Source organism: Mustela nigripes, chromosome 8 (assembly GCF_022355385.1).
Source record: "Mustela nigripes isolate SB6536 chromosome 8, MUSNIG.SB6536, whole genome shotgun sequence".
Lineage (NCBI taxonomy): Eukaryota > Metazoa > Chordata > Mammalia > Carnivora > Mustelidae > Mustela > Mustela nigripes.
This window is the reverse complement of record NC_081564.1, coordinates 78845991-78861080: the sequence shown is the minus strand read 5'-3', so window position 1 is coordinate 78861080 and position 15090 is coordinate 78845991. Positions and strand designations below refer to the sequence as shown.

Here is a 15090-nt window from a genome sequence, read left to right as displayed (position 1 = left end):
TCTCTTCTCCTGCTGGGCTTAGGGTTTCTTTCTTGTTCTTTCTCCAGCCATCTGTGGGACACAACAAAGGCAGTCCTGAGAGGAAAATATATAGCGGTACAAGCCTTTCTCAAGAAACAAGAAAGGTCTCAGGTACACAACCTAACCCTACACCTAAAGGAGCTGGAGAAAGAACAAGAAAGAAATCCTGCCTACATTTTTGAATTATCTTAATTTAACAAAGCAAGCATCAAGTACTTCAAGAATTTAAAACAAATTCTTTCAAAGAAGTACAGATACTTCCAAACATCACTGAAATAACATTGTAAATCAAATTAATACTGACCAAAATCAATTTAATGCCCTGAATTCCAGGAATAGTTCTTTTACATGAAGTACAATTAATTAACAGTTCTGTCAAGTGATCCTCCTAGTGTAGGGAGGACATTGTTTTAACAGTGTAAAGTCAGCAGTTTCTTGTGTAGTAGTATATAATTACTATAACTTGACTGTATCCTGCTTGGGTAATTGGGAAACGGAAGGGAGCAATAACTGTTCCTGGCAGTCCTAGAGAAACAGATATTAAAGGCAGGGCCATTCCAGGAATTCAGAGGCTTTTGGCTCAGGGTAGGAGGTATCAAGTCACCTGTCACCCAAATGTAAAGGAACCTAGGCAAACCTCCCTTGTTAGTAAGTCCCTGCTTTTGGCACTGTGCTGGAGACCACTCACTTAGCCTACCACTAGGTCACAGAAAATAACAAAGAACCCATTGCCTGGAGAATGGGTCACTATAGAAGCCTTAAAAATGTGGGACGCCTGAGTGGCTCAGTGGGTTAAGCCGCTGCCTTCGGCTCAGGTCATGATCTCAGGGTCCTGGGATCGAGTCCCGCATCGGGCTCTCTGCTCGGCAGGGAGCCTGCTTCCCTCTCTCTCTCTCTGCCTGCCTCTCCATCTACTTGTGATTTCTCTCTGTCAAATAAATAAATAAATAATCTTAAAAAAAAAAAAAAAAAGGCCTTAAAAATGTGATGGTCAAACAGATTATGTAACCATCCCTAAATTCAAAACGAAGGCACATTCAAGAAGCATTTAGCCAAACATAAGCAGCCAACAATTGGCTATTCCTGATTACTGCTAGATTTGGTGCACAGAAAGAACAATCTTTCCTTGTGTTCCAAAGACACATTTGTTCTACTGAAACATCAACAGATCCTTATAATAGAACACAGGGAAAGTAGTGTTAATTTTTCTGATAAGATTAAAAGGTACAGAATGAAATTTTAAAATAGGGCTGGTTAAAATTATGTAAAATAGCAATCAATCAAAATGATACATATCAACCCAAAACTAATGAAAAAGAAGGGCTTATGTATGAATGGCACTATGAAATGGGAAGAGAGGAGAAAGTCCTAAACTGGGAGAAATGGACCAGGGAACTCATGGACTGAAGAAGTTAGAGTGGGAAGATGGCCTAGGTAGGCTGGAGAGGGAGCGCTTGCTGAAGACCCCCAAGAGGACATGGATCTGAGGGGTGGCAGTGGGGAGGGGTCAGAGATGTGGAGAACTAAAGGCAGAATTCCAAGGAAGATGAGTCAACAGTGACAAATAGTTCAGAAAATTCACCTTATCTAGTCAAAGACTGGATAAGGGGCCATCAGAAGACATCTGAAGACATCTGAAACACATACCACCAAATATTCCCAAAGTAGCTGACTAACATTATCACCAGCCCTTCAACAATAACTCTCTTCTTTCACTTCACACCAATCCGAAGCATTTAAACATTGTTACTCATGTTAATTTCATTGTTATTTTAATTGCATTTCCTAGAAAAATGAAGCATCTTTTTAAGATTTTATTTATTTATTCATGAGAGACAGAGAGAAATAAGCAGAGGCAGAGAGAGAAGGAGCAAGGAGCGAGCCGGATGTGGGACTCGATCCCAGGATCCCAGGATCATGACCTGAGCTGAAAGCAGATGCTTAACCATCTGAGCCACCTAGGTCCCCAAAGATGAAGCATCTTATCATTCTAAATGTGTTCTAGCTTTCAGTATTTACTTGTCAAGATCCATGGAAGAGGTTTTTCAGATTTCAATTGGAATGAATTTCCCAGGCCCATCATAAGCAAGCAGCTGATGCCACAATCTTTAAAACTACTATTGTGATTACAGCAACTCAACACCACAGCCACCTGATGTACCAACACCTTGTTTTCCACCTGCACTTCATGTCTTGCTTCCAGCAGAAATAACTTGAAGCCACTATATGCCATATGCCAGTGTCCCATTTCCTCTCAACATGTGTTTCTCAATACGTGAGCAACCTGATTCCAGAATTCCACTTGAAGATATTTTTCCTGAAATAATTTACTTACTACAGTAGCCAAGGACCTAGCAGAAAACAAATGACACAGTCAAAGTGGATAATTCAGAAAAGTTGAAGAATAAACTCTTCAAGATATAGTCAGAGCTAAGAGAAGCCAATAAAAAATGGTGAATAGCACAAGGCAAGCAATAGTAGGAGACACCGCCACCCCTAGACCTAAATAGTAAGAGGAGTGGATACCAAAATTCAGGAAACAGGTGGAGCTAGAAAAGGCTGCCCAATAGCATCTGTGGCTTTTGGTAAAGAAATGCAACCATCCCTTGGCAGCCTAGCTGAGAGGAAGCTGGATGACTTGTTGCCTCCCAGTGGCCAAATGCAAGGATCTGTCAGAGAACAAGACGCTGATTATGTCACCCTATGACTGAGATTCCTGGACCCACAGGTGGATGAAAGAATGTAGAGAACTGGAAAAGCAAAATAAAATCCCCAGCAAACCCACATGCCATGTACTCAAGTTTCTTCAGCCTTCTAGAATTTTTCTCTCCATTCGTACTCCAGAGATGGCATCAACAATCAATATTACTTTATATAAAGCACATATTCAAATAGATAAGAAACATCATGAATCCAGTGATCAATAGGGCAAAAGGCATGAGAAGATTTTCACAAAGAAGGAGCTTCAACTAGAACAGATGTAAAATAAAATAGGAATATATTCCATTTGTTGACAATGAAATAAAAATTTTGAGTTAACCTGGAATACTGGGTTTAGCAGTATTTAGGATGAAGAGCTAAAACCATAAAAGGGTGAAGAGGTAACAGATGATTTAATGAATAGTAAGGAGTAACACACAAGATGGTAGGTGGGCACATGTTGACATACACGCACAACTGAAAAGTGAAAACAGGGCACTGAAGACAGGAAAAACAATGGCTAGAAAGGCAGTGGAAATAAAAGAAAGAGAAGACCAAGTTTCCTGGCTTCATGGTATGAAGATGGGGGAGTGAGATGCTGCCTCTGAGAAAAGATCCAGTGACATGCAGTCATGGGGAACACCCATTATTTCACTTAAAGCAAAGAGGAAGAGGAAAGGGGAGAGTCTGCACTGGTGTTTCTTGGCAAAAGAACAGGAATGCCCACATGAATCAGAGAAGAGTTATAAGAGAACAACAAGGAACAGTTACAGATTTGGTTGAAAGCAGGATGACTATCCTGGGTGGTGCTGGAAGTGTGGGAATGGGAGAAAGGGTGGAGTTCTTATGAATCTGTCTTCCACGATATACTTACACAAGAGACCAATTCCCTAACTAATGTCTGTATAAATCTTACTGGAATGAGTTCTCCTCTGTGAAACTCTTTTACAAAGCTGGCTAACCTCATTCTATGATATTCAATGCATATATAGCTATGTCTGTTTCTGCAAAGGATAAAGTAATTGGCAGATATTCTACCATTGGATGCTTCTTGTTCTCCACTAATCAGTTTCCCTGTAAAGAGACACACCATATACTTTGTAAGAAGAAAGAAGAAATAAAATTCCCCTAGGATTTTCAATTTAACAAGTCACACCCTTCACAAGGAAGTAAGGTTCAGGAAAACCACGGAGATATTTCTTAACCCATCTATAAAGGCATGAGAAATAGCATGATGGTTCCTGAAAGTGTATGTTCCTTCTAAGTTTTATTGGGTTTCTGGATTCCTGGAACCAATGATGTTGGTGTATTATTTAGAAAACAGCCAAAGACACAAGTTGGCAAGGAATCACATGTAAAAACTTCCAAGAATGGCTGAGTGATCTGTGATACCATATGATATCAGAATGTCATAACACTGTCAATTGCATGGCAGGAACACTTTTGGGGAACAGAAGAAATTTATAAAAATATTTCTCAGTTGAGCCCAAGCTCTCTCTAAATGTAAGCAAATTCCTGCCCTTATAATTAGTCCCTTGTCCTCAGACTCTACTTCTGCATGACAAATCTTAGCAGCTAAGTCTCAGGGAATTTCAGTCTTAGTCAGAAGTTCCAATTTATACCACTTTATCACCAAATTTCTTCCTCCCACGCCCAGCCTGAGCTTTTTGCTTCTGTCCTACGAGATCAGGTCCCTTTCTCTTGGAACCCAAAGAAACCCCTCCTGCTCCTACTCCAGGAACCCATACTTCTGTCTGGTGACAATGGCCAGTGACAGAACCTTCAGTACGAAGCTCCTATTCCCATGTTTGTGGGTCGTTTTGTCATCATTTTCTTCTGACTTTGGACCTACTCCTTTATTAAAACCCCAACAGTCTATTTCCTTCCTTACCTCCACCCAGCTTCAACTTGGGGATCTGTTACATAACAGTCTCACTCGGGGCTTCATTACACACAGAGGATAGAAGAGACCTAAGAGCAGAATGGCCTAGCGGGGTAAGGAGATCTGCCAGAAAAAATCTTTCAGTTTTAGAAACAAAATTCCCATTCACCCTCCAACTCCTGTCTACCCCCTCTGTGCTTCTGGGACGTTGTTGTACGTGAACCTTCCTGTGAACTCAGGATGTGCTGAGACAAAACACTCTGTCCATGGCAAGTATTAGACAGGACCCACTATGGCAACAAGTGCTAGGGACGTATGCTGGAGATCAGAACTCCCGTACCTAAACCCATCATATTCAGGTGGAAATATAAAATGGCGCAGCCGCTGGGAAACAGTCTGGCAGTTCACAATCAAACACAGACTTACTGTATGACACAACTGATTTCACTGCTAGGTATATAACTAAGATATTAAAACATATATCTGCACTGAAATTTCTGTATGAAGGGTCATGTCAGCATCATACATAATAGCCAGAGTGAACAAAACCTAAATGTAGGTTCACATAGGAGTGGGTCACAGAAAGTGGTGTTCCCATATGATAGAACATTAGTCGAATGAAGAAATACATGCTACAGTGTGCTATGCCACGGATGAACCATGCTAAGTGAAAGGAATTTGATACAAAAGGCCAAAATGTCATGCAATTCCATCTATAGGAAATACCCAGAATAGACAGATTCATAGAACAAGTAGATTCGTGGTTTCCAGAGACTTTGGTAAGGGAGAGATATGCAGGAGTGTCTTTGTGGGGTGGTGAAGCTGTTCCAGAATTAAATCATGGCGATGGCTGCACAACCTTGTCAATGTACTAAAAACTAGTGACTATTACATTTTTTTAAAGTGAGCCTTTTAGTAGATGAATTATATCTCAATTAAAAATGTGATCCATGGTACAAACATCCACCACCCCCAGGCAGGCCAGGTGTGGGGCTAGATGCCCCGTAACCACTACCCTCTCACTAGCCACAGCCATGCCTCAGAGCACAATGTACTCTGGGGAAAAACTTTCTTTTGTCTGCCTCTTTTCCCTCCCTTCCTCTTCATTTCTACTAAATCCCAGCTTGGCAGAGCTGTCTGGGGAAAGGGAGCATTGGGCCTGATTTGATTCTCTGTCTCTGAGCCTCACGCACTCAGGGGAAATCACCCAGATATCATTCCACACTCACTCTTCTTGGCTGTCCAGGATGGAGCCCTAAAAGGGCATCTGAAAGACAAGCCTTCTCTCCTGGTGACTGTGGAGCTTGGTATTTGATTGTATCTTACCCTTTCTGATTTTGTAGGAGGACATTACCTCTTTTGAGAGTACAGAAGAAAAGGGTTCTTTGCATTTAAAAACAAGGAGGTATGTCGTTTCAAACCCAGAGTCTGTGCCCAGAGTCTGTCTAATATACACTACGGGTAGTGAATACACATGCAGGTTCCCGGGCCAGCTAACCTGCCTGATATCTCACCTGTGCAATTCATACCTGCAGACACCTGAGCTTTTATTCAACTGCTTTGTGCCTCATTTCTGTCATCTATACAATGGAGATAACAAAGAGACCTGCCTTAATAAGTTGTAAAAGTTGTAAATAGGTGAATACCTATCACTGCTTGGTAAGAGTCAAGCTTTTAATATGATTGTACCTGTGGGAACGTCATGTATATGGGGGGAATAAAGTTCCTGATAGACTTAAACATGGTGTTCAAGAAACACCTTTGTCTCATTTTTTCTTACAAGCAGTTGAATATGGTGCCCAGTCCATGACTGTGAAGCTGGTATGCTAAAGGGCAAGTGACAGAGAAATGTCACAACTCTGGAGCTTAGACAATTTGTTTTTATTCATATTTATATAAAAAACTAGAAGGCTGCCACACAAGAGGTTCCCTGTCTTTATCCATCTTTCTTCCCCCTGCAAATATGTTAACACTGAAGGATAAATCAATTTCCCACTGACCTTAAAAAAAAAAAAAAAAGAAAAAAACAGGGAAAATCTGGGACCGGCGGCAAGGGGGCACGGATGGTAACAAGGAGGAGTCCTCTCAAGGTACAGACTTCAGGGAAAGGCAACAGGTTCTTGTTCTCCGTGGACTGTTGAGACACTGCATCAGTAGCAACTTTAGACAGAACCCAAGCTATTTTCCTGGTTATATAGAATAATTACTAAGGAAATTGACAGGTTGAAGAAGTCCTTTTGGAACTTTAGAAAATATAAGCTTTTTCACTGTTTATGTTCGAAGTGAACCTTAAAGACATCCACATCCAAGAGAAAGCTTCTCCAAAGATTATTTCCAGGTGGATGTGGCAGGGCCAAGTGAGGAAGTTGTAACTCTGTCCTCGTTGGTATTATAAAGACACCTAGCTGCCTTTCAAGAGAGCCAACCATGGCAGGTCTGCAGTATTTTGCTGCAGGTGAGAAGGAAGTACAGGAATAGAATACTCATGTTTTATTCTCATAAATATTTTGAGTTGATTCATATGATGGTTAGACTGGTTAAGAAATCAAAAGTTGATTTACTTGAAATACTGATCACAAGGACTAGAAGGTGGCAGGAGAGAGCTATATATTCAGGAGTTCACTGCTCACCACACATAGGCTGACAGGCTCCCTGCCCACCTCTGCTTCCTCCAGGAACACAGGTATGTGCCTCCTGCTGCCCCAGCTCAATAACAGAGATCACTTCTGAAAATAATGGCAATGGCATTTTTTCTATCATGCATCTATCTCAATCTGTGTGACTGTATTTTACTTATTCTGCCGGGGTAAAATTGAAATATCTCCTTCATTTGATTTATCCTTTAGCTAATTTATTTCTGATTAAACAAATGCTCTCTTAGGCACACATGTGGTGGGGAGGAGAGTCTCTGACTCGCAAAGAACCTGGAAGGAAAAGGCAGAGAGGTGCCTCATGGGAGCTGGCTCTACCTCTGTGTTGGGGTCTGTACTAAAGCCTTTCCTACCCAGGCCTAGTACTGCCAGTGACAGAAGAAAGATAAAGATGTTCTATTACTTTTTCACGAAAGCTTTTTTTTTTTTTTTTACCTAGTAATTTGATAGTCATTTAATTATGAAATTAATACAAATACGTTGAAAGAGGCTTGAAAAGTAGAAGAAAAACTTTAGTTGCCAGAATCTCACAATCCAAATATAAGTCATTTCTTTTAAGAAAAGTTCATTACAGACTAAACTTCCCTTCAGTAAAGTCATAAAATGAATCTATGCTTTTTTCTAGAATTCCAGATCTCACCAAGGTCGCCATGAACTCACTCAGTGCAGCAAACACCCACTTCGCATTTGATCTGTTGCAACAGTTCAAAACATCAAAAAAGGATGACAACATCTTCTACTCCCCTCTCTCCATCCTATCAGCATTAGCCATGACCTACCTAGGAGCCAAAGAAAACACTGCATTCGAAATGGAGATGGTAGGTGTCTGCTTGCTATACACTGACCAGCTTAGACTGATTTCTTGGCTGGCTTGCATGCAGATGACCACAGATCTGGCTGTGCAGCACAGGAGACTGGGCAAGCCTTCCCATGACTCGCTGTGCACAGACCCGTAGGGGGCACATGTCCTCCCCAGGGCTCTGCCCCATCCACTTCCCGTGCCCGCATTTACTCTGATAGCTGGGATGAACTCCTCTAATCGCACAACAAACCGAGGCAAGGCTGACAGGGAAGGGTAATGGGAGAAGTGATGCACTGACTTAAATTCATGCAAAACATTTCATGTTTTCTCAGCAATAAATAATGACACAGGATTCTTTGTAGTGTCTGGTTTTTTCAAGGAGCAAATGCTTATACTGAAGTTCTCTCTTTTTCCTTTGTTTAGTATTTTGGTTTGGTTTTGGTTTTGGTTTTGGTTTGGGGTTTTGTTTTGTTTGGATTTGGGTTCTTTCTTTTTTCCTTTTTTATCTCCCAACCTTTTGAGTAGTTTTCTTGCCCCACTTAGTTCCTGTCTCTTCCAGGCCCTTCACTTTAATGAAGTCACAGAGAACACAGAAGGAAGAACTACAACAGACCATGTGAGTCACAGAATCTTGGGTCTAGAAGGAAAATTGCCTATTCAAGAGGGTCATACTTTAATTTAGGAATTTCAGATAATATGTGAAAAGCTCATTTTTAAGAAATATCTTATGTAAAATACATTGGACAGAGTTGTATCTCATTTCATATTACATACAAAAATATTTCATATTTTTGTCTCCAGAGGGGAGATCAAAGAGCTTCAAATTCCTGGTTGCTGTGCTGTTCACCAACAGGGAACATGAACAAGACACAACCGCTCTGACGCACAGTGACCCCATCCCAGTAAACTGGGAGTAATAAAAGAATCTGTCTTAATGCATACAAACAGATGTAAAACATTATAACAGAGCCTAGATTACTGGAAACCCTGATAAATTTTATGTATTATTATGTAGACTAATAATAATTACAGTAATCACAACACTATTGCTAAAACAATATAATTTTAATTAATTCATAAGTGGGATTTCCGCATCCAAGCACATTTTGGAAAATGATTAGATGAGATATATAGTTATAGCCTTAAGGTCCAAAACTCTTACCGAGCAAACAGAAGGCTTTGGATTCAGACAGACCTGTGTTCAAAACTTGACTCTGCTACCTGCATCCCTTTGGAAAGTTGATTTAATTCTGAGCTTCTTGTTTCCACCTGAATAGGATTAAAAACTCAGAGATACCGATGTAAAGCCCTTACCACTGCACATGCTGCTTCTACACTTGGGAGTATGATATCATTAATGAAGAGCCATAGATCATGGTCAACAGGTCTTAGAAGAAATATAATCTAAGACAGTAAAGGGCTTCATGTCATAATGTTACTGAAATATATAAATTCAATATTATCATACTATTAATGGCTGTTAAAATTAAAGGTGTCGCTAGCCCTTAAAGACCTTAAGTTTAGCTGGGAAACTTAACCTATTTGTACCAATTAAAAGAAAATCCAATGGCAGAATCATGCAATATCTATAGTTAAAAAGTGAAAAGATTAGATTATTCAAAGCTGGAAGAAAGAATTTCCTGGAGGGGACTGAATGTAAGGATTCTGAAGAATATTTAAGTAAATCCACCAAAAATCAGGGAATAACAACGAATATCATCTGTGGGACTACCAAACTTTAGCTTTGGATCTAACAGTTTACATGGGGTTAGTATTTCCATTTCCATTGACAGAGAATGCAGTGAAACTACTTTTTTATGTTTGAAGGTTGAAAAGTTGGGAAATGTACATCATCAATTTCAAAAGCTTCTGACTGAATTAAAGAAACCCACTGATGCAAATGAACTGAACATCGCCAACAAGCTCTATGGAGAAAACAATTATCAGTTTCTTCAAGTAAGTTTCATCTGGCCTGCCACATCTTTAATCTGAATCCTGGGTCCTATGTCCTCCAATAACCAAATGGGAGAGACTGAGGCAGAGGAACCTGGCTGACCCACAGGCAGAGCATTCACACAGGGTACAAGATTCCCTTGCCTCAACTATACCAAATGACGTGTCCCAGAACTGGGTAATCCATCAATATAAAGCATTACTTCATAACCCAAGAGGATGTTCAGCAGCAAAGGAAGTCATGAGATGCCCCCAATGATCTGACACCATTCAGTCACACAGTGAAAATTTTGGTGGGCAATGACCTAGAAAATGTATGGCTACTGGGATACTGATGAGAGGGCAGGCCTGGAGTCTCTATGGGAAGTTGGGAAAGTGTCAGGGAATACTGAGTGCCCAGAATAGAAGATATGAGTAAAAGCAAGAACCCTATGGACTGGCAGAACTGATGAGGAGTCCCAGAAGCCCACCATCTCCTTTAGAGCATCATGCTTTGCAGCGTGCAACCTACAGACTCTTCTGCCCCAGCCTATGTCCAGCCTGCACTTCTTTTTCACATTACCCGCACGCTTACTGTATAAAATAAACATGGGCAAGACAATGTAGATTTCTTCAGGGTCCAGATTCCTGTACCATATTTTGTCAAGATTGAAGATAACTAACTTGGGAATATATAGTCATGGATATATTACTCTTAATTCTTCCTTTCTTCCTTCCCATGTCAAAGGAATACATGGATAATGTTAAGAAATTTTACTTGACCAGTGTGGAATCTGTTGATTTTAAGAATGCTCCAGAAGAAAGTCGTAAGAAGATTAATTCCTGGGTGGAAAGCCAAACTCATGGTATGGTATGAGAGATCACCCATAAAAGCCACTTTTTTTTTTTTTAAGTCTCTGGTGTGTATAAAACCTGTTCTTGATACCATACGGGGTGCCAGTGGGTTGAGGGAGGTGGCTCTGCTTAGAGGCTGGAGGAGGGCACTACAGATGATGGAATGGTTCAGGTAAATGTGGAACGCAACATGGGAACCCAGGAGGTATAAAAGAAAGACAATTACAAAGAAAGACAGATGGCAATCTGTGTTTGCTCATGGCCATGGATGACAATACCTCCGTGGATCCCAAGGCTCTGCTCAGACCCCATCTTGGTTCACATCCTTTAAATTCTCAAAGTGGAGAATAGAGAGGAAGACAATTACGGACTGGGCTGTCTGACAGCACAGGGCAGTGTTTCAGGTGACGGAGCTCATGCCCTTTGTCCTAAAGAAAATTCAAGCCCTAGTTCCTCAGAGCAGTAAGCCCAAAGCTGAAAAAATAGAAACGAAGGGAGAGAAGAGGGAGGAGTAAAGAATGAAGGCGCAGAAGAATTCGGGGAGAGAGCGAGCGTGGGAAGGGAGGAGCTGCAAGAGTAGCTGAAATCGATGCATGCATATTCTGTGTGAGATGACTGAAGTCACCCTAAGACAGAGAATCTGAACACCCTTCCCAGAGACAAGAAGGGGTGTCTCCAGCAAGGGTGACTCCATCAAGCTGGTGCCACAAGGAAAGCTGCACCTCGAGAATTACTGCTCACAGTCCCTAAAGTGGGGACTTGTGTGAATAATTAATGATCCACTGTAACTTTCAAAACATCTTCAAGACAAACCACTTGTACTTTCCTTCTTTTGCAGAAAAAATCAAGGATCTGCTTCCCAAAAACTCCCTTGAGTTTACTACTATGCTGGTTCTGGTGAATGCCATCTATTTCAAAGGACAGTGGGACAACAAATTTGATAAAAGAAACACTGTGGAAAAAGAATTTTGGCTGAACAAGGTATTGTAATTTATTTATAATAATGTAACACACTCATAAATGAAACGTTAAGACTTTGGAAGGAGGATGTCTTTGGTATTCTCAATAGTATTATCTTATTTTGACCGATGCCTCCCCTGGATATTTGTTTGCCACATTAATTACCCCAGGATACAAGCAAACCTGTACAAATGATGAAACAAGTCAACGTTTTTAAGTTCACCTCACTGGAGGACATAAAAGCCAAGATCCTGGAAATACCATACAAAGGCAAAGATCTAAGCATGGTATTGCTGCTGCCAGATGAAGTGGATGGTCTGCAGAAGGTAAAATCTTGTACCTCCAGTTCTTCCCACTATTTGCCTGATTTCCTAGTAGTACAATGTCTGTATAGGCTGTTCATTGAAGTAATGCTCACAGGTTGGTGGTGGTGGCTAACAGAGTTCAAGTACAAAGTATTAAAAAAGAATTATTAAGGAGAATCTGGTACCCCAAAGAGTAAATATCTTAAATATCACAGTGTCATATGGAAGAATATACAGAAAGTCTCAACATCACAGGTCCCATTAATATTCTGATGACACCATGGAATGTCAGTTCAGAAGAAACATATCTAGGCACACATTTACATTCTGCAACCATAAGAACTTCTAATATATTCCAGTCTATTTATTTGAAGACAAGGAAATGAACATTCATATGTAGGTGACACATGGAAATATTTGCAAGCCCACTGATAAACAAAAGAAGCAAATTAAAACAACAAAAGGTACATTTTAAATATCAAATCACAGTGGTCTTGTAGATAATAGACAAACATATTTATCTTGATGCCTACTTTTCAATTTGGAAGTATTCTGTCCCTAAGAACTCAAAAGTCATTTGGAGCCTCATTGCTCAGAGTAGAGAAAAAAAAAAAAAAAAGGCGTGTGAGGGGATTATCATTTTCCTCTTAAACCTGTTATAATAAAGTTAATATATAAAAATACCAAAGGCAAAGATCTAAGCAGTAAGGACTAGCGCAGTCAGGACTTTCCAAACATGGCAGCTTCCAATGACTCCAATAGCCAGTCTTACTGCTAAAGTCACAGTGAACCTGCCGCACCCAAAATATAGTGCTAACGTGGACCTGGAGATCCTCAGGGAAAGTAATACAGCAATACATGTGAAGGGCCATAACAGTATTCATACTCCAGCTCAGCAATCCTCATTATCAATGACATCAGGAATCCCAATCCTGGGGATTTTCTTTTTTTTTTTTTTAAGATTTTATTTATTTATTTGACAGACAGAGATCACAAGTAGGCAGAGAGGAAGGCAGAGAGGAGGAAGCAGGCTCCCTGCAGAGCAGAGAGCCCGATGTGGGGCTCGATCCCCGGATCCTGGGATCATGACCTAAGCTGAAGGCAGAGGCTTTAACCCACTGAGCCACTCAGGCACCCAGTCCTGGGGATTTTGACCTGAAGTAACTAATCCAAAAAGGTTTTTTGGACAGAAGTGGCTCAACACATTGAAAAATTCAAATTTTGGCGCATCTTTGTATTACAAATAGTTTAATTTAGGGACTGATACATAGTGAATGATTAAAAATATTAAGTAAAAATATATACATCGAATATCAATTTAGAAGTAGTACTGTGTACTGTAACAATTTAAACTCGATTAGAGAAACACATATCTATATAAGAAATATTTACAAATAGGTCAAGCAAGAAAAAGGAATAAAAGTAGTGCCTACATAATAAAAATTATTTCAATTAGGATGTACAAAATTATGTACACAGGGATATTAACAAGAGAAGTCCATTTGAAAAAGATGCATGTCATATGTGGGGGGTGTAAAAAATAGAAACAGTTCATCTCTTACAAAATAACTTTAATAATTCTGTTGTATGCACATATATATCTATATATACACATGTATAGATATTTGCACATTTATGCTTATTTATAACAGTCATGAATACATAATGCATTTTTCTTTTTTTTTTTTTTTAAGATTTTATTTATTCATTTGACACACGAGTAGGCAGAGAGGCAGGCAGAGAGAGAGAGAGGAGGAAGCAGGCTCCTGTCGAGCAGAGAGCCTGATGCGGGGCTCGATCCCAGGACCCCGAGATCATGACCTGAGCCGAAGGCAGCGGCTTAACCCACTGAGCCACCCAGGCGCCCCATAATGCATTTTTCAATTGTAAAATACGTATTTATGATTGTGTTATTTTTGCCTACTCAGATAAGATGTGATACACTGAATCTTCTGCACTTGCATTTACTGTTTAAATAAAAGTTTTCTACGATTCAACCCAATGTTAAATAAATCGTGTCTGACATCCAATGAGAATCACATCAGCTATTTCTTTTCTTCCACTATTGTAGCTTGAAGACCAACTGACTGCTGAGAAACTAACAGAATGGACGAGCTCACAGAACATGCATGATAACTATGTGGATTTATACTTACCCCGGTTCAAAGTGGAAGAGACCTATGACCTCAAGGACACACTGAGAGCCCTGGGGATGGTGGATGTCTTCAATCCACAGAGAGCCAACCTCTCAGGCATGACAGGGACAAAGGATCTCCTGGTATCTAAAGTCATACACAAGTCCTTTGTGGAGGTGACTGAAGAGGGCACGGAGGCTGCCAGCTCTACAGCAGTAGTTGTTAATGTCGGATCACCACCGACTCACCCTTTCCATTGCGATCACCCTTTCTTGTTCTTCATCAAGCACAATAAGACCAACAGCATCCTCTTCTTGGGCAGAGTCTCTTCCCCTTAGATGCAACTACTCTGCTGCTACTAAGAGGAAATTCACAGTTGTTCCAGTATAGGGACTGCTAGAAACAACAGCTTCTCTTTAATTCTTTTTCCAATCCAATCTCATAGTCACTAAGAATGTAATGGTTGAAACAGCACATCTGTCTATCTCTCCCTTTCTATAAACACATATAAACCTACTTCATCTCCCAGTGGTAATTCCCCTTTGGACAAAATGTTCAACATAAGATAAAAGGATGTTTTAAACTCTCTAATTTTTTCCAAATTTGAAATCATATCACCTATTTCAAAAATCATACCTACTACTCAAACTTATTAACCTAGATACCCTCACTTTTTTGAATTATGTGATATCTGGAACACATATATGTCTACATTTCTTTTATGAAATACATTATCAATAAAGCAATTATTTATTCATTTTATTTGTTGCTTTTTCTCTTTTCAATAAAGTACAAATTGGCCTACCACACACAGGAAAGATAACTTAGAAATATATTGTCATATAAA

General features: G+C 40.1%; 1 protein-coding gene across 2 annotated transcripts; it reads left to right on the top strand.

Moving 5' to 3' along the window:
* The first annotated feature begins 7904 nt into the window (after positions 1-7904).
* SERPINB3 (serpin family B member 3) lies at positions 7905-14581 on the top strand. Of its 2 annotated transcripts, none has more exons than XM_059410084.1 (7): positions 7905-8072; positions 8616-8672; positions 9884-10012; positions 10737-10854; positions 11682-11824; positions 12037-12129; positions 14180-14581. In XM_059410084.1, the coding sequence occupies exons 1-7, from the start codon at positions 7905-7907 to the stop codon at positions 14579-14581; spliced, it is 1110 nt and encodes a 369-aa protein (XP_059266067.1). The 2 variants fall into 2 exon arrangements, with proteins under 2 accessions (XP_059266067.1, XP_059266066.1); XM_059410083.1 differs by having other exon boundaries at positions 11974-12129.
* Positions 14582-15090: the final 509 nt, after the last annotated feature.

Excerpts from the sequence above, each read along its gene's own strand:
- SERPINB3 (XM_059410083.1), top strand. The coding sequence starts at position 7,905 with ATGAACTCACTCAGTGCAGCAAACACCCACTTCGCATTTGATCTGTTG. Across the intron at positions 8,073-8,615 it reads CTGCATTCGAAATGGAGATG|GCCCTTCACTTTAATGAAGT; the intron begins GTAGGTGTCTGC and ends TGTCTCTTCCAG. Across the intron at positions 10,855-11,681 it reads GGTGGAAAGCCAAACTCATG|AAAAAATCAAGGATCTGCTT; the intron begins GTATGGTATGAG and ends CTTCTTTTGCAG.